The following is a 20,782-nucleotide window of genomic DNA, read 5'->3' as shown; positions in this document are numbered from 1 at the left end:
GCTGTGACCCAAACAGTCAATATACTCCTCTCCACATCTATAGAAATCTGTCACGATTTTAAATGACATGTTGAATTATTCCAAACTCCTAAGAAAGTAGAGGCACTGCCATACTTTCTTCATAATGGTATTTACTGTACGTGCCAGGCCCAGGACAGGTCCGCTGAAATGAAGTTTCTGACCCTCTCCACCTCTGATCTCCCAATGAGAACTGGTTCGTGAACCTCTAGTTTCCTCCTCCTGAAGTCAATAATCAACCCCTTGGTCTTGCTGACAGTGAGTGAGAGGTTGTTTCTGTGACAGCACTCAGCCAGCTTTCCAACCTCCCTCCTTTGTGCTAATTCATCACCACCTTTGATTCGGCCAATGACAGTGGTGTTGTCAGCACATTTAAATATGGTATTGGAGCTGTGCTTAGCCTCACAGTCATAAGTGTAAAGTGAGTAGAGCAGGGGGCTAAGCACACAGCCTTGTGGTGCACCTGTGCTGATAGTGATTGTGGAGGAGATATTGCTGCCAATCTGAACTGACTGGGGCTGCACATGAAGAAAGTGAAGATCCAGTTGCACAAGGAGGAATTGAGCCCAAGGTCTTGAAGTTTATTGATTAGTTTTGAGGGGATGATAGTATTGAATGCCGAGCTGTAGTCGTTAAAGAGCATCCTGATGTGTGCATCTGTGCTGTCCAGACGTTCCAGGGTTGAGTGAAGAGCCAGTGAGATGGCATCTGCTGTTGACCTGTTGTAATGGTAGGCAAATTCGAGTGGATCCATGTCACTTCTCAGGCAGGAGTTGATATGTTTCATCACCAACCTCTCAAAGCATTTCATCACAATGGATGTAAGTGCTACTGGATGATAGTCCAGTTCGGAGAACAAGATAGGAAGAAAGATTGGATAGTAGCAAGGGAATGCAGGATAAAAATTAAAATAGAAGTGTTTAGGTAATTTATGAATCTCCTACAGTAATTAGTTCAATTGTGAGATGAATAGAGCAATTCTACACAGTTGAATATATTTGATAGGGAGCCAGATGTACACCTTCGGGAAGTAATTGGATGAACATTAGAATCATTTTAATCAGCACAGAAACAGCTCAATTAGTCTACAGAGTCCACATCAAACAAAAAATAAATTATTTAGTTTACTCCCACTTCCCAGATCTCAGTTTTCCCTGTATCCCTGTCAGTAGACTTTAAGCTCCTATCCAAGTACCTTTTGCCTCCACTACCCTTTCAAGCAGTGAGTCCAGACCTTCTACTGTAGGCATCACCATCCTTTCTGCCCTCCCCTCCTCCTCCCTCCAACCCCTCACATAAAGTACATTTTTAAAAATCCACAATTCCTGATTATTCTACCAATGAACTTAAATATACAGAATGCCCCTTAATTATTGACCTCACTGCCAAGAGAAAAATGTCATTTGTATTAATCTTTTCTTGGCCTCCGGCAACCTAGGACACGTTAGTGAACTCTCTCCTCTATTGTTACAAAGAAAGTAACTGTTGCATCTTTTCATAGCCATAACTCTCTCGAAACATTTTGATAAACCTCCTCTGCAAAATCAGCAACTTTTGGAATACAGCTTTTAATTAGGGAAGTGGAGTTACCAGGAATTTCTGTCTAATTCCTTTTAGAATGCTTGATTGTCATCATTATTTCTGCAGTGAAATGTAGCCATAAAGGACCAAGTGAAAAATTGCTGCTCAGGGTAAAGGTGGAATAATAGTCAAATAGCTATGTATTAATTCAGATTAATAATGATCTGTTTGAGGACACTTACAGTTTAATTATTAATGTGAGCTAACTTCTGAGCTGCCTTATTTTAATCTGCATTCTTTATTTTGATCAGGAAACTTAACGCTGCACCTCAAGAGTCTTTTTAGCAAAAATCCTGTATTTGCCGGCGTATGTCTACCAGATGTCCAGAGGTCAGAATCACCAGGAAAGAAGCTGGCAAAATGTAATCCTTTGTTGACTCTGCTGGTGAAGGTAAAAATGTTTGAGGTGACGAATATTCATCAAATATCAGTAGGATCTCTTCTGTGACAATTACGTTTTCGTGAAAGGAGGGTTTTAGTTCACAAAATACTACCCAGTGATTGAAAGGAAAGTACAGTACTTAGTCATGTAGTCATGTTTCTTACTCAGCTACTGTTACGTATTACAAACGGCTGAACTTGGAAACCAATGAGCTCCATCGAAGTTTCTCCTGTATTGTGTCATGAAATTCCATTTAAATGTTCACTGCAGGAACAGTGAAATGATGGCGAAAGAAAACAAAGGTGTGGTGTGTGGGGAGGGGAACAAAATGGGGGAGGTGATTGACAGGGGGGTTTATACCTACTGTCTTTAACCTTATCCTACTTCTTACTGCAATGCTAGTGTGAGTCCAGACAAAGAGTTTGAAACTGATGCATAACCTAGATCTTTAAAGTCAGTGGTAATATTTATCATATGGATATTCAAAATCCTAATAATTCTGAGAAATCAGCTGTCAATAGGTTCGGGGAACAGAGACAAAGTGTTCATTATGGAAAGCAGCAGGCTCCAGACTTAAAACCCATTGCCTTTAAACAGGTGCCTAAACGTGCCCCAAGTGTTGCAGGTGCCTGCCATCAGTATTCAGATGGCTGAACTTTCCGCTGCAACTCAGGGGTCTCTGGTGAATGTGATTCTGACATCACAACCTTAGCATTTGCAGCACCGCCATCTGGGAGGAGATACGGAGCTTGACAACATGGTGAAGCTAAATTAACAATGGCGCAGATGCACCTGCTAACGCAGCATTATTTCCAGATTAGATGAGTGTATTTGTTCCAGATCACTGCATATCTTTCATGCAATTAAATGACCATTCTGTGTCTACTGGAGAACAGCAGACTTTCTGATTCAACTTCTAAAACCATGCACAGAGTACAGAAATGCAAATACGGATCCAAAAGTTCCACGTTTCAAAGATAATGTCTGAAATGTCTGATATCTGAAGACCTATAAATTATTGACATTCATGCCCGTCCATTCATAAATGCACGCATGCTGTCTCTCTAACATTTGTCAAAGTTGCTGGTGAACGCAGCAGGCCAGGCAGCATCTCTAGGAAAAGGTACAGTCGATGTTTCAGGCCAAGACCCTTCGTCAGGGCTAATTGAAGAAAGAGCTAGTAAGAGATTTAAAAGTGGGAGGGGGAGGGGGAGATCCAAAATGATAGGAGAAGACAGGAGGGGGAGGGATGGAGTCAAGAGCTGGACAGGTGATTGGCAAAGAGGATACGAGAGGATCATGGGACAGGAGGTCCGGGGAGAAGGAAAAGGGGGAGGGGGGGGGAAAACCCAGAGGATGGGCAACGGGTATAGTCAGAGGGACAGAGGCAGAAAAAGGAGAGTGAGAGAAAGAATGTGTGTATATAAATAACGGATGGGGTACGAGGGGGAGGTGGGGCATTAGCGGAAGTTAGAGAAGTCAATGTTCATGCCATCAGGTTGGAGGCTACCCAGACGGAATATAAGGTGTTGTTCCTCCAACCTGAGTGTGGCTTCATCTTTACAGTAGAGGAGGCCGTGGATAGACATGTCAGAATGGGAATGGGATGTGGAATTAAAATGTGTGGCCACTGGGAGATCCTGCTTTCTCTGGCGGACAGAGCATAGGTGTTCAGCAAAACAATCTCCCAGTCTGCGTCGGGTCTCGCCAATATATAGAAGGCCACATCGGGAGCACCGGACGCAGTATATCACCCCAGCCGACTCACAGGTGAAGTGTCGCCTCACCTGGAATGGTAGTGAATGGTACCTGAATGGGGCCTGAATGGTAGTGAGGGAGGAAGTGTAAGGGCATGTGTAGCACTTGTTCTGCTTACTAGCTCTTTCTTCAATTAGTCCTGACGAAGGGTCTTGGCCTGAAACGTCGACTGTACCTCTTCCTAGAGATGCTGCCTGGCCTGCTGTGTTCACCAGCAACTTTGATGTGTGTTGCTTGAATTTCCAGCATCCGCAGAATTCCTCGTGTTTGCGTCTCTAACATTTGGTCCATTTTCAGAAACCTACTGAGAGTAATGTATGCTCTCACATTCCCACGGTCACATTCTTGTACGTTCTCATGCAGAGTTTTATTGGAGACAGTCTTACACACTACTCTCAATCATACAGTCAGTGGTTATGAAAGACCCTGTTGTACCATTTGTGGAGCAGAGAATTCTTTACATCTGTCCATTGTTAGCATGTTCGCCAACATTCCCAATAGCAGAATAACTTTATTTAACTTGTAATTCTGGGGATGTTGGTATGTGCAAATTTACTACTGTTTTCATTTAAGTAGCAAGAGTCACCAGAGTTTATATTGATTTATGTTTGGGTGTCTCTGGGTGACATATGGGAAAGAAAGAATATAGTTTTATTGCTGTCTTTAGGACATCCCAAAGAATTTTACAACTAATTAAGAACTTTTGAATTCTGGTCACAATTGTAGTTTAGGAAATAGTACTTTGAGATTCTACAAACAGCAATAAGACATTGACGAGAGAATCAGTATTCTTTAAATGCTGATTGAGAAGTAAATATTTTCAATCTTTGAAATGAAAATAATTCCCTTTGTCTTCAAAATAGTACCATGGAAACTTTGACATCCACTTCAAAAGGCGGACAGGACCTCATCTAAACAAAAGCAACTCCAATAATTCAGTACAAATTAGGTACTACACTAGAATGCAAGATTAGAGTTTTGTACTCAAACCTCTGGAGTAGAACTTGAAATCACAATGTCTGACTTGGAGAGGAACATGCGATTTACTGAACTACAGTAGAACTAATGAACAGCCATGTGAATAAAGTGCCTTTATATCTTATACATAGTTAAGTTTCCTTCATAAAGTGAGGCACTTTCAGGAGAGTACCCAGTTGAAATGGTTTCATTTAATGAACCCTGAATAAAGGCCCTGAATTCTGGACAGAAAGCTGCAGCTTTTGGGAACATGGCTAATTACCTGTTTTTGTGCTTTATTTGTTCAAATCAAAGCTTTTGGTTAGCCATGGTTAGAATTTTGTTTGGACGTAATGATTGATTGGAAATATGATATTTTTACAGAAATGCTTACAGATGGATGCAGACAAGAGAGCTTCATCCACAGAGCTTCTAAAACATGAATATTTCACAGCAGATGGATTCTCAGAAAAGTGAGGACTTTTACATGAGAAAGAAAACTATTTTAATTGATATTTCGAACATTACTATTTATTTCTTTCTAAATGATTCAAGAAATATCTACTCAGTAATAAGAGAATAACATCAATTTGCAGAATCCATTTTTTTTAAAATTATGATCATATTCGATCCCTTTTCTCTCTGCTTGGTTCTCAGCAAGTCATGAAGCAAGCGCAGTGAGGAAACTAGTATTTATGTCTCTATCAGCCCCTTCGTCTGGATATTTGAGAAGGAGAGTAGCTTGCTGTGGGAAGTGGGTTGGGATGATTAGGAAGAAGGTTAATGTATGGGCTGGGTTGTTCTCCTCATACCTGAGCTTTACAGTGGTTTTGAGAATTAATAAATGAAGGTTAGGTTTGCTAAATGCAGAAACTGAAAACAATCATGGGAAGGGAAAAGATAAAAGTGGAGGTTTGCCTTTCTTGAGGAATGTTGTCTTCAACTACTGCACAGAGTCTTGTCATCTTCAGAAGTTTTCTGATGACTCTGCCATAATTGGATGCATCAGCAAGGGAGATGAGGCTGAGTACAGAGCTACGGTAGGAAACTTTGTCACATGGTGTGAGCAGAATTATCTGCAGCTTAATGTGAAAAAGACTAAGGAGCTGGTGGTAGACCTGAGGAGAGCTAAGGTACCGGTGACCCCTGTTTCCATCCAGGGGGGCAGTGTGGACATGGTGGAGGATTACAAATACCTGGGGATACGAATTGACAATAAACTGGACTGGTCAAAGAACACTGAGGTTGTCTACGAGAAGGGACAGAGCTGTCTCTATTTCCTGAGGAGACTGAGGTCTTTTAACATCTGTCGGACGATGCTGAGGATGTTCTACAAGTCTGTGGTGGCCAGTACTATCATGTTTGCTGTTGTGTGCTGGGGCAGCAGGTTGAGGGTAGCAAACACCAATAGAATCAACAAACTCATTTGTAAGGCCAGTGATGTTGTGGGGATGGAACTGGACTCTCTGACGGTGGTGTCTGAAAAGAGGACGCTGTCCAAGTTGCATGCCATCTTGGACAATGTCTCCCATCCACTACATAATGTATCGGTTGGGCACAGGAGTACATTCAGCCAGAGACTCATTCCACCGAGATGCAACACAGAGCGTCATAGGAAGTCATTACTGCCTGTGGCCATCAAACTTTACAACTCCTCCCTTGGAGGGTCAGACACCCTGAGCCAATAGGCTGGTCCTAGACTTATTTCCTGGCATAATTTACATATTACTATTTAACTATTTATGGTTTTATTACTATTTATTATTTATGTTGCAACTGTAACGAAAACCAATTTCCCCCGGGACCAATAAAGTATGACTATGACTAAAAGTGCAAAAATATTGTTGGTGGTAAACTGGTGTACTCAGACCTTTGGCAGAAAGGGGATGATGTGCTTTCTGATGACACCTCATTTGAAGTGGCAGAAATGGCAATAGATAATCTATTGAATTGGAGAACGGTGGTGTGGAAGATAAGGGCAAGGGAAATTTTTCAGTTTTCTAGAAGGGAGGCAAAGGGTTGAAAGCAGAATGTCAGGTAATACAAAGGATGGGGTACTATCAACTTCAATGTAGGGAAACGTTGGTTGAGGGGAAAGAATGGTTGACGTAGAAAGGGGCTCGGCAGAAAAAATAATTCAAAGGTACGGAAACGGAGAATAAAATGGAGTCATTACAGAAAGCTTAAGGAGAAGTGACATGGTCAATATAGCTATGGGTCTGCTGATCCTAGGATTGATAGAGTTGCTGATCTATACCCTAAAATTGTCATCCTGATGGTGCATGGCAATGCAAAGAAATTGCACAACTTTCATGAAAATTATGTAGTTAGGATTAAGAAAGTAAAACTAAGTAGCTGATGTTATTAAATATATTGCACACATAGGTGGGGACAAAGGGAGGTAATATTGGGATTCAGAGTAATGCTAAGCAGTGTGAAATGATGGTTATATCAGCAGACTTGCTTGTGAATTTGGGTGGAGGTTGAGACAAGCTGTGTGGATTAGGAGAATGAAGCTTGAGGTTGTAAAGGCACCAGAGAAACAAAGGCCTGATATTCAGTGACGGGGTCCAGTGGGATATATTAGGAATCGCCAGTAAGTTGTAATTGAGCCTCAGCAGGGCAGAAGTCAGTTTGCTAAACAACAGCATCATTGTCTTTGTTTTTGTGATATCACACCGGAGGAATATTGTATCATTTCTTAATGCATGCATTACTAAATGACAATAAAAGAGGACTATGTATCCTCATAATCTATAATCTATCTATATCCAGGTTAGGGTGCTGCAGCCTCAGGTGGTAATAAGATAGGAATTGTTGTCACACTTACAGTTTGCAATGACGAGGTAAAAGGCCAGTGAGGAGTGTGCAGCTCTGAAAACAGAGCAAGGGTCCAACATGCCAGTGAAGGGCCATGGTCAAAGAAATGTCTCTAGAGGTGGACACAGCTGGAGAATAGGTAGAACTCATGTTGAGGTCAAAACTTGTTGATATTCATGTGGAAGGGAATGAAGCTTGAGATCTCTTTTGAGAACTGAATATTGGGTTTGCAGACGGAATCAGAAGAGACAATGATTTCCAGATAATGTGTGAAACTTGTAGAATAAAGAAAGTTAGCAGCTAGAGATGGGAAATAATGACACAGGGAATGATGGATTATATCCATGAGCTGTTGAAACTTGCAAATCTTTGATATTTGAAAGTAAGAACATTTTTGTGAAAAGGTTAATTGAGATGCTTGTCATATAATAATTATATTTTACCATGAAGATACATCTTACATTGTCCTGGAATGCACTGGAAAATGTTTAGAAAGCCAGCAGACTAACCAATGGAGACTTGAATAACAGGGCATACTAGTTGGGAAATGTTGCTTCAATGAACCAGGCTAGTGATGAAACTAAAAATGAAGAGTGAAAATGTTATTTGCAGAAGTTAACTTAGATTTTTTCATTAATTAATATTAAAAATGCTGGAATTTTCGAATGATACCAGAAAACACTGGAAGCACTCAACATGTAAGGCAGTATCTTGAGAAAGGATATCCTTGTATTTCCAGATTTATCCCAGAGATTCAAGCTCAAGTCCTCAAGGATATGAAAGATAATCTGCTGTTAATTAGAAAACGTAAAAACATCAGCAAAGAAATTTCAGAATATGAAAAGGCACTGCTAGCTGTAAAACAAAGCACTAAAAAGCATGGAAAGGTGAGTTACTTTTGTTCCATTACAATCCTAAACCTCTTGTTTGAGTAAACATTTATTGACAGTGATCTTCGAAAGAGAGTTGCTGACTGCGACAGGAGTTAGAGAATGACATTTTGTTGCTAGAATGTGAGTTAGAATCAAACCTGCATTACTGTGGGGGGTGGGGGAATCCTTTTTACCACTAGCTGTAAGGACCTAACTTGAAACATTTTTGGATGACCTCTGCTGATCAACATGAACTAGAGAATAGCTCCAAACTGCTGTTAGTAGAATTAAACTTTAATTCACATTCAAGCCAGTTCATAGGATGACTTGCAACACACATCAAAGTTGCTGGTGAACGCAGCAGGCCAGGCAGCATCTCTAGGAAGAGGTACAGTCGACGTTTCGGGCCGAGACCCTTCGTCAGGACTAACTGAAGGAAGAGTTAGTAAAAGATTTGAAAGTGGGAGGGGGAGGGGGAGATCCAAAATGACAGGAGAAGACAGGAGAGGGAGGGATGGAGCCAAGAGCTGGGCAGGTGATAGGCAAAGAGAATATGAGAGGATCATGGGACAGGAGGTCCGGGAAGAAAGACGGGCGGGGGGGAGGGGGACCCAGAAGATGGGCAAGGGGCATAGTGAGAAGGACAGAGGGAGAAAAAGGAGAGAGAGAGAGAAAGAATTGTGTATATAAATAAATAATGGATGGGGTACGAGGGGGAGGTGGGGCATTAGCGGAAGTTAGAGAAGTCAATGTTCATGCCATCAGGTTGGAGGCTACCCAGACGGAATATAAGGTGTCGTTCCGATAAGGGGGGTGCTGTTGTAGTCTGGCGTACTGACCTCTACCTTGCCGAGGCACAGTGACAACTCGCGGATACCTCCTCTTATTTACCCCTCGATCGTGACCCCACTAAAGAGCACCAGGCCATTGTCTCCCACACCATCACCGACTTTATCCGCTCAGGGGATCTCCCATCCACTGCTACCAACCTTATAGTTCCCACACCTCGCACTTCCCGTCTCTACCTCCTACCTAAGATCCACAAACCTGCCTGTCCTGGCAGACCTATTGTCTCAGCTTGCTCCTGCCCCACCGAACTCATTTCTGCATACCTCGACACGGTTTTATCCCCCCTTGTTCAATCCCTTCCGACCTATGTTCGTTACACTTCTCACGCTCTTAAACTTTTCAATGATTTTAAGTTCCCTGGCCCCACCGCTTTATTTTCACCATGGATGTCCAGTCCCTATATACTTCCATCCCCCATCAGGAAGGTCTCAAAGCTCTACGCTTCTTTTTGGATTCCAGACCTAACCAGTTCCCCTCTACCATCACTCTGCTCCGTCTAGCGGAATTAGTCCTCACTCTTAATAATTTCTCCTTTGGCTCCTCCCACTTCCTCCACACTGAAGGTGTAGCTATGGGCACCCGTATGGGTCCTAGCTATGCCTGCCTTTTTGTTGGCTTTGTGGAACAATCTATTTTCCGTACCTATTCTGGTATCTGTCCCCCACTTTTCCTTCGCTACATCGACGACTGCATTGGTGCTGCTTCCTGCACACATGCTGAGCTCGTTGGCTTTATTAACTTTGCCTCCAACTTTCACCCTGCCCTCAAGTTTACCTGGTCCATTACCGACACCTCCCTCCCCTTTCTAGATCTTTCTGTCTCTATCTCTGGAGACAGCTTATCCACTGATGTCTACTATAAGCCTACTGACTCTCACAGCTATCTGGACTATTCCTTTTCTCACCCTGTCTCTTGCAAAAATGTCATCCCCTTCTCGCAATTCCTCCGTCTCCGCCACATCTGCTCTCAGGATGAGGCTTTTCATTCCAGCACGAGGGAGATGTCCTCCTTTTCTAAAGAAAGGGGCTTCCCTTCCTCCACCATCAACTCTGCTCTCAAACGCATCTCCCCCATTTCACGCACATCTGCTCTCACTCCATCCTCCCGCCACCCCACTAGGAATAGGGTTCCCCTGGTCCTCACCTACCACCCCACCAGCCTCCGGGTCCAACATATTATCCTCCGTAACTTCCACCACCTCCAACGGGATCCCACCACTAAGCACATCTTTCCTTCCCCCCCCCCCCGCTTTCCGCAGGGATCGCTCCCTACGCGACTCCCTTGTCCATTCATCACCCCCATCCCTCCCCACTGATCTCCCTCCTGCCACTTATCCTTGTAAGTGGAACAAGTGCTACACATGCCCTTACACTTCCTCCCTTACCACCATTCAGGGTCCCAGACAATCCTTCCAGGTGAGGCGACACTTCACCTGTGAGTCGGCTGGGGTGATATACTGCGTCCGGTGTTCCCGATGTGGCCTTCTATATATTGGCGAGACCCAATGCAGACTGGGAGACCGCTTTGCTGAACACCTACGCTCTGTCCACCAGAGAAAGCAGGATCTCCCAGTGGCCACACATTTTAATTCCACATCCCATTCCCATTCTGACATGTCTATCCACGGCCTCCTCTACTGTAAAGATGAAGCCACACTCAGGTTGGAGGAACAACACCTTATATTCCGTCTGGGTAGCCTCCAACCTGATGGCATGAACATTGACTTCTCTAACTTCCACTAATGCCCCACCTCCCCCTCGTACTCCATCCGTTATTTATATACACACATTCTTTCTCTCACTCTCCTTTTTCTCCGTCTGTCCCTCTCACTATACCCCTTGTTCGTCCTCTGGGTTCCCCCCCCCCTTGTCTTTCTCCCCGGACCTCCTATCCCATGATCCACTCATATCCCCTTTTGCCTATCACCTGTCCAGCTCTTGGCTCCATCCCTCCCCCTCCTGTCTTCTCCTATCATTTTGTATCTCCCCCTCCCCCTCCCACTTTCAAATCTCTTACTAACGCTTCCCTCAGTTAGTCCTGACGAAGAGTCTCGGCCTGAAACGTCGACTGTACCTCTTCCTAGAGATGCTGCCTGGCCTGCTGCGTTCACCAGCAACTTTGGTGTGTGTTGCTTGAATTTCCAGCATCTGCAGAATTCCTGTTGCATAGGATGACTTGTTTGGCAGATGTTGCATGGGTACTTGAGCTGGGGTGAAGTGGATTGTGGGTCATGGGTAAGATGAGGCTGTGAAACTGTTGTGTTAACAAGAAACAGCTTCAAGTACCAACCGATAAGAAGGGAAATAAGGTTAGGAAAATGTGCATAGAACCTTATAGTGTTAATGTTACTTCCAGTTAAAATAAAAGATTTACAAATGCAACATCTGCCAAACTGGCCAGCCTGTTGTGGTAATATTTTTCCTGTCGCCTGGAAGTTTCACACCCCGTACTTAAGCGTCTCCAAATCAAGCCCAGAAAGTTGTCTTAAGTTTGCCTTGTCTGATACAGATTGATTCTCTGTCTACAGGTCTGCATTCTGTTTGCACACATCCGATGTAAGAAGTGAGAAATAGGTAGCTCTGAAGTTTATACAACTAGATTCACACACCCTGGCTACACAAGAGGATAAGAAGATTAGCATTATTTGTCACATATACATTGAAACGTACAGAGAAATGAGTTGTTTACATCATTGACCAACACAGTCCAAGAATGTGCTGGAGGCAGCCTGCGGTATTGCCACGCTTCCGACACCAATGTGGTGTGCACACAACTTACTAACTCGTACGCCTTTAGAATGTGCAAGGAAATCAGAGCACCCAGAAGAAACCATATGGTTATGGGGAGAACGTACAAGCTTCTCACAGACAGCATTGGGAATTGAACCCTGATCATTGATGCCGTAAAGTGGTACGCTGCCATGCTGTCCTGTTAAAAGCAATTTAGATTGGACTTCCCTAGTCTGAAAGGTATCAATGTGCAAAAGCAGAATGAGAAACATTAAAAGCTCCACTATGAGATCTCTTGATCTAGTTAATAAAACAGTCTGTCTAATTCAGGAATTCAGTTACTGGGATAACCCGATGGCTGGGATAACTAAAATTTGAATCTTCTATATCATATCTTCACAATATTACAAGGCTTATTCTACTAAAAGCTGTTAATAATTTGTTCTCATTGTTTCACCTTTGACAGTTCTACCCCCAGTTAGGGTAGTATTATCCAGAGAATTAGCTACAGCAGCCTAACTGGCAATGGCAACAGCATGGTTCAGTGACTTTCTGCTGATGGTATAAATAATGAAACCTTGATATCATGACTGAATTGGAGATTAAAGTTTTCTTCACTTGAAACACACACGATATGTATTTTTTTGTAGTTTTGTTGGTGGAACATTATTTTGATGTTTATGAGAAATTATTTTTATATATATTTATCTAAAACTGTGATATTTCAAACCTAATGATTTAATCTGGAAACACATCAGTTGTGTCAGCTATTTGTTTCCTTAATAGACAAAATTAAATTACCTCATGAAATTTTGAAGGAAAATGCCACATTTTCTAAATAATAGATTGATATTTAAATAATTAACAAGTGATTATTTTTCCTTCATAATATGTCCCAATTTCCAATGTAGAACATTTGGAGTTATTTAATATTAAAGATATTCAAATATATTCCGTTCAAGTTTATTAGACAGACTGAATTAGCAAGATCCAATACAGTAACTGACCAAAGTTATATGTTAGGCTATTAATTTTACTCCATTTAATTTGTTTAAAATATAACTTACATGATGAATTGCGATAATTATTGGAAGTGAGATATAGATCTGGCTTTAAACTGCAGTGTGCAGTACCAGTTATGCACACTTAGCATACAATATTAACAATATAAATGACTAATTTTTTTGCTCTTTTATCTACTTTATCTAGGCGAGTGAGAGTGCAATTTATGATAATGTAGGGAAAATTGAAAACAGGGATTGATACAGAATTACTGTAATTGGATGGCAATGGTTGGCGTAGGCTAAAGCGTCTGTTCCTGTCCCGTATCTTTTTTTGAAAACATAACTTAAAATAACTTAAAATCAATGCTAAATCACTTAGGAGTGAAGTTGGAAAATAGCTTTTCCAACTTCAGAACTCAGACCACGAATGTGGCAGTGGTGGCAGGATCAAATAGTTTACATTATGATTCTGATGCTGGGGTGGATGATTTACCATGATATACCGCTTTGATAAATCAGTTGCCACATTTGACTGACAACTTGTTTTTACCTGTTTCACTTTATTTTTTTGTTGCACTAGGATGAACTTAAAACATATACACACGATGGCCAATGTTAAAAATAGATGTGGACTTATTTGGGAGCTTGATCAAAATTAAACCAAGATTGTTCCAAAAGGACAATTATCTGTAACAATAATTTAAAAATTAACTTATTTACAAAGTAAGTAAGTCAGACTGTGGTCAGATGCTTCCAGTATGCTGCATTGGCAAGTTGGCGGCGCTGGAGGTTCACTGTCTGCATGAGATGATGGGACTTCTGAGAGGCTTTGAGATTTTTACTGTGCCATGGTCTGTTCTTACTAAATTACGGTATTGCTTTGCACTGTTGTAACTATATGTTATAATTACGTGGTTTTTGTTAGTTTTTAAGTCGGTTTGTCATGTGTTTCTGTGATATCATTCTGGAAAAACATTGTATCATTTCTTAATGCATGCATTACTAAATGACAATAAAAGAGGACTGCGTGTCCTCATAATCTAAAAAAAAATTAACTTACTTTTCACATGCTAATCATTCAAAACACACTTTTCTCTTTATATAGGACACAATAAAGGATAAGGAGCCTAAAAGCAGGAAGTACAAACGTATTAGCTCGAAAGGAGAAGCAACAAAGGCTGATCAAGTAGATCATCCAGCTGTTTGGAAACCTTCTCCAAAGCCGCAGGAAGACGCTCTGGGAAATCCTTCTGCAGGAACTGAAGAAATAGAAGGAAGCCTCATGGCTGGAACTGACGGAAGGTATACTAATGGCAGTAACACAAGTCCAGCAGTTACTTCCCTGAAGGATCTGAACAATGGTGGGGAAGGTGTGAACAACACACCAGTGACAACTATCCCTCCCATTGGCACGCATGCCAGAATAACCACTTCTGTGTCTCCGAACAAAAATCTCAATAATGACACCAATGAAACATCAATTTTGAACTCAAGGTAGCTATCGGGAAAGTATGTCACAAAACTCTGTAGTATAATTGTGAGTAATCCATAAATAGACTTTCTTGTCAGCCTGTGCTTTGCCACTAAGAAACATTTTATGAATGCTCTGTTGAAAATGCATCTAGCTGTTAATTTGCAGGCTTTATCTACAGGTTACAGTAGTTTAATTTGTTGCTTGATATGTGCATGGTGGGAAGCATCTGAGCAGAACCAAAATTACAATGTATCCAGTGTAATTGCTTTTCTTTGTCAATGGTCCTGGCGGAGGATCCAGGAAGAGAAGGAACTGTGCAAGTGGAACACAAGGGAAAAAGTCATCCTATCATTTCAGTATATCATAGATCTCGTGTATTTGAAAACTTACAAAAGATTCTTTTCTCACTACTTTTTATTTGAAGGCTTATAAAGCATGTACCATGCGTATAAAAAATATTCAATCCCACCCTCCCCCAGAAGTTTTCATGTTTTATTGTTTTACAACATTGAATCACAATGGATTTAATTTGGCTTTTTTGACACTGATCAACAGAAAAAGTCTATTGTGTCAAAGTGAAAACAGATCTCTACAAAGTGATCTAAATTAATTACAAATATAAAACACAAAATAATTGATTGCATAAGTATTCACCACCTTTTGATATAACACATCAAATTATCACTGGTGCAGTCAATTGGTTTTAGAAGTCACATAATTAGTTAAATGGAGATCTGATTTGGAGACCTGTGTGCAGTCAAGGTGTTTCAATTGCTTGTAGTAAAAATACACCTGTATCTGGAAGGTCCAATGGCTGGTGAGTCAGTATCCTGGCAAAAACTACACCACGAAGACAAAAGAACACTCCAAGCAACTCCGTGAAAAGGTTATTGTAAAGCACAAGTCAGGATACCGATATAAGAACATTTCCAAGTCACTAAATATTGCTTGGCATACAGTTAAGTCAATCATCAAGAAATGGAAAGAATATGGCACAGCTGTAAATCTGCCTAGAGCAGGCCGTTCTCAAAAAGTGAGTCACCTTGCAAGAAGGCGACGGGTGAGGGAGGCCACCAAGAGACCTATGACAACTCAAGATGAGTTACAAGCTTCCATGGCTGAGATGGGAGAGATTGCACATACAACTGTTGCCCAGGTGCTTCACCAGTTGCAACGTTATGAGAGAGTGGCAAAGAGAAAGCCACTGTTGAAAAAAAACTCTCATGAAATCTCAGCTAGAATTTGCCAGAAGGCATGTGGGAGACTCTGAAGTCAGCTGGAAGAAGGTTCTATGGTCTGATGAAACCTAAATTGAGCTTTTTGGCCATCAGACTAAATGCTATGTTTGGTGTAAGCCAAACACCATACATCATCAAAAATGCACCATCCCTACCGTGAAGCATGGTGGTGGCTGCATCATACTGTGGGGATGATTCACTGCAGCAGGCTGGAAGGCTGAAGGCTTGTGATGATAGAGGGTAAAATGAATGCAGCAAAATACAGGGAAATCCTGGAGGAAAACCTGATGCAGTCTGCAAGAGAACTGCGACTTGGGAGAAGATTTGTTTTCTATCAAGACAATAACTCCAAGCATAAAGCCAAAGCTACACAAGAATGGCTTAGAAACAACAAAGTTAATGTCCTGGAGTGGCCAAGTCAGAGTCTAGACCTCAAATCAGTTGAGAATTTGTGGCCGGACTTGAAAAGGGCTGTCCATTCTCGATCCCCATGCAATCTGACAGACCTTGGGCAGTTTAGTAAAGAAGAATGGGGAAAAATGGTAGTGTCCAGATGTGCAGCACTGAAAAGACTGATCCACACAGACACAAGGCTGTAATTGCCGCGAAAGGTGTATCGAATAAACACTGACTTGAAGGGGGTGAGTAATTATGCAATCAATCATTTTGTGTTTAATAATTGTAATAAATTTAGACCAATTTGTAAAACTTTGTTTTCACTTTGACACAAAAGAGTCTTTTCTGATGATCAGTGTCAAAAAAGCCAAATTGAATCCACTGTGATTCAATGTTGTAAAACAACAAAACATGAAATCTTGCAAGGGGGGATGAATACCTTTTATAGACACCGTATAAAATGTTAACTTACAGGATCAGATGGAGTACACCACACTTGGCTTCTTTGTCATTCTTCCAGTTTCCAGATTCTGAAAACAATTTAACACTAAAATATTGCGCACTCTTGCTCATCACTTTTGGCAAAAAGCTGTTCGTAGTGTTTTGGTATATATCAAATTTACTTCTTGTGTAGGCTGGTCTGTTGATTGTGCCTGTTTTAAAAACAGACTTTGGAAAAAAAAAGCAAGTATTTGAATTTCACACAAAAAATGCTGGTGAATGCAGCAGGGCAGGCAGCATCTATAGAAAGAGGTACAGTCGACGTTTTGGGCCGAAACCCTTTGTCAGGACTAACCGAAAGAAGAGTTAGTAAGAGATTTGAAAGTGAGAGAGGGAGGGGGAGATTCAAAATGATAGAAGACAGGAGGGGGAGGGATGGAGCCAAGAGCTGGACAGGTGATTGGCAATAGGGATACAAGGCTGGAGAAGGGAGAGGATCATGGGACGGGAGGCCTAGGGAGAAAGAAAGTGGGGGCAGAAGCCCAGAGGATGGGCAAGGAGTTATAGTGAGAGGGACAGAGGGAGAAAAAAGAGAGGGAAAAAAGGGGAAAAGAAAAAAATAAAATTAATAATAATATATAAATAAATAAGGGATGGGGTACGAAGGGGAGGTGGGGCATTAACAGAAGTTAGAGAAGTCAATGTTCATGCCATCAGGTTGGAGGCTACCCAGACAGAATATAAGGTGTTGTTCCTCCAACCCGAGTGTGGCTTCAACTGACCTCCTCTATGGTAAAGATGAAGCCACACTCAGATTGGAGGAACAGCACCTTATATTCTGTCTGGGTAGCCTCCAACCTGATGGCATGAACATTGACTTCTCTAACTTCTGTTAATGCCTCACCTCCCCTTTGTACCCCATCCCTTATTTATTTATTTATTTGTTTGTTTATTTATTTATTTATTTATTTATTTATTTATTTATTATTTTAAAAATTTTTCTCTCTTTTTTTCTCCCTCTGTCCTTCTCACTATAACTCCTTGTCCGTCGACTGTCGACCGAAACGTCGACTGTACCTCTTCCTGTAGATGCTGCCTGGCCTGCTGCGTTCACCAGCATTTTTCATGTGTGTTGCTTGAATTTCCAGCATCTGCAGAATTCCTCGTGTTTGAATATCAGATTCTTAAATGAGGAATGTCATTTTAGGAAGATGGATCACCTTTACCCTGAAGTGATCGATCACTTTAATCTGAGGCATCAGCAATAGTACAAAAGAGATTTAGATCCAGATGAATGTGCTGTCTATTCTGCTCCAAATATATAACATTTATTTCAACCAGGGAGAAGTAATTTTTCTATCAGCATCATGTTTCTGTTTCCTATAATGCTGTAAATGACTGTGTAAGGACATTTGCAAACATTCAGGCAATCTTACAAATAATAAACAGTTTTGTGTGAAGTATCCGGTATCTTTTGTAACTGGGTTGATGCCTTCAATTAGTTCTTCCTGAGAATCTGAATGACTGGTCAAAAGACACTTAGTTCTCAGAGTTGATCAAATATCATTAATTCATTTTACCATGGGTTCCCAGGTACTGTGCATGATGATCATTAATGCAGGGACTATTGTTACATTGCTTTTTTGTTGAGAAGATAAATTTTTAACTTTTGTAGGATGCAAGAGAAAGTGAAGATAAAATCAAGCCCCTGTGGCAACCAGATGACTGAAATACTTCCAGCACCAGTAAGTTATTAGATGTTGTGTATATTCATCATTTAACTGTAGTTTTTGTTTAACATAAGGAATCATTTTTAAGAAGATAAACTATATTTCACTTTAGCTAATATAATACAAATAATAAATAGAACAGTATTTGAATGTGACATGTAGATGTACCTTTATTTTGCTAAAACTGGCAGCAGGAAAACAACCTTTAATTTTCACTTGGGACAATGACTCAAAGTGAAGTCTATAAACCCCAGAGGCTTCCAAATATTTTGCTGTATATAATTAGTAATAACGTACTGCATTTGTTTTTGTTTGTTCTGACTCTCATTGCATTATTTTGTGCAAAAAGTCTGGGTAGGCTGCTTGTCTCCTCTCTTTGATGTTATTGCCATATTTTGTTCAGTTAAGACTTAAAATAGCATTCGAGGGCAATGGCCACAAATTGCTACTTAGGTGATTAAGGGGGTCATAGATAAATTCATTTTTAGATTTATTGGCTTAATTTAGATTTACAGTTAAATTCGCTTAATATTGTAACTTTTAATTATTCATTACACCACTGTAAGTGGAGTCACTATAGTAAATATGGAATTAAATGAGTGTTTTGGTAATTAGGCAATGATGAAATTGTGTTGGTGGAGGGTAGTTATTGCCAAGCACTAGTGTAGCCCAGCAATAACTTGCCAGTTATTATTCCAAGCTCTACTGCTTTTAAATAAAAGGAGTTTCTTTGACTGAGCTTTTATTAAGTAGAATGGAATGACCACGAAGAACTATTTTTCCATCTGGCATGTTGAATAAAATATGGTCAGAGCAAGCTGCTTCAGCAAAAAAAATGCAAATATGAATGGTGCACAGCACTGACTGCGAAGATTTTTTCATTGACCCTTGTTCTGCTGTTAGTTAAATGTTGCCGCTATAGCAATATTTTCATCTCTCCTCTGACATGAATATGTTTGAGGTTATAATGTTGAACTTCAGTGCACCTGAAGTAGGATGGTTAATACATTAACATCTTGGAAGTCACCAAAGACCAGAGGTTCAAATAGACAAGTCATGGAAGTATGACTAAAAGAACAGAGTGTTATCCTGCAACATGTGGCTCACCTCCTGTCATCCAATAGCCTTGCCAACATTGTCAAGATAGATCAGGAGCATGATAGAATGATTGCCAGTTCCTTGGCTAAATAGAGCTCCACCAGTTCTCAAGGAAGTCCCGTTAACCCAAGTCACAACATCCAGCTAGATTGGTACCCAACCCATCATCTTGAACATTGTCACTCCACCATTGGAGCCTTGTAGCTGTTTGGATAATACAAAACATTCTGCAGTTACTCTCCTAAGCTTTGCCAAATCCTGAAATCTCAGCAAGCAAGATAAGCAAGGGCAACAGCTGTATGAAAACAAAACCACCTGTTGATTCACTTCGAAGTGGATACGTATTGCTGGTTCTTCCTTATTGCAGGATCTAATTCCTGGAACCCCCTGCCCAAGAACATTATAGAAGAAGTCCTTCATGAGAAGGACTTCAGTTGTTCAAGAAGGCAGATTAAGATAACGTACTGCCACCTTCTCAGAAGCAATAAATGTTGACTAACAAGTAAAGCATAAATGTGAATGTATACAATGATTAATCAACTTTAATTATTTACCAATAATAGAGAAATTTGTATTTAATTTTTAGTTACTGGCTTAAGCAATTACAATGAGCATATACAATAAACCAGATTATTTCAGAGTTTAAAACCTTAAGCGATTCTGCAGATGCTGGGAATCCAAAACAACACACACAAAATGCTGGAAGAACTCAGCAGGTCAGGCAGCATCTCTGGAAATGAATAAACTCAATTTTTGAGAAGAAGGGTCGTGGCCCGCAACATCAACTGTTTATTCGGTTCCATAGATGCTGCCTGATCTGCTGAGTTGCTCCAGCATTTTGTGTGTGCAGCTCTTATTTCAGAGTTTATTTGACAACTAAAGAAGATACCTGAATTTTTACTGATGAAGTCTGAAGATAAATGGAAACTACAGGTATAGTCTCCTGACTGTACCTTAATATCAATATTATTCATCCCTGACAAGTTATATTTCACAAGTAAACCTACAAATGTGCAGTGAAATCACTTCATGGTCAAACTTAGGACCTTTTTGCTGTGTATTTCAATATCACATCATTTGCTATATTTACTCACTGAGGTATTTATGGCTCTCAACCTTCAATACCTAATTAATTTTAAATGCACAATCCATTATTTGTGTAACACAAAACGTTGATAGCATGATTATATTGACTGAACATGGCAGGCTACTTGGACACGTTAGCATCAAGAATCTCAGCATGGCAGAGTTTCTGTTTCCAGCTGTTTTATTACACAGGTATGCTAAGCTGCAGCCTAGGAGAAACATCTGTCATAGTGGGAACTGTGCGCTAGAATGTTGCACGGAGGACATGTGCCAGTCCCAAAAGTATTTTGGCCATCTATTTAACGCAATGATTTGTGAATATAACTCGTACCAATCACACTGTTTATTT

At 40.8% G+C, this 20,782-nt stretch overlaps 1 protein-coding gene across 1 annotated transcript in view; it reads left to right on the top strand.

Annotated features, from left to right (window-relative positions):
- The window catches only part of LOC134348887 (cyclin-dependent kinase-like 2), a 72,004-nt gene that overhangs the window by 15,752 nt on the left and 35,470 nt on the right, over positions 1–20,782 (top strand). Inside the window, 6 exon segments of the mRNA XM_063052682.1 lie at positions 1,851–1,990; positions 5,081–5,169; positions 8,256–8,403; positions 14,076–14,464; positions 18,195–18,264; positions 19,715–19,783. Of these exon segments, the coding sequence (XP_062908752.1) occupies positions 1,851–1,990; positions 5,081–5,169; positions 8,256–8,403; positions 14,076–14,464; positions 18,195–18,264; positions 19,715–19,783 (905 nt within the window).

The sequence above is a fragment of the Mobula hypostoma genome, chromosome 7 (assembly GCF_963921235.1).
Source record: "Mobula hypostoma chromosome 7, sMobHyp1.1, whole genome shotgun sequence".
Classification (NCBI taxonomy): Eukaryota; Metazoa; Chordata; class Chondrichthyes; order Myliobatiformes; family Myliobatidae; genus Mobula; species Mobula hypostoma.
Note: the sequence above shows the minus strand (reverse complement) of the source record. Positions and strands in the feature narration are given on the sequence as shown.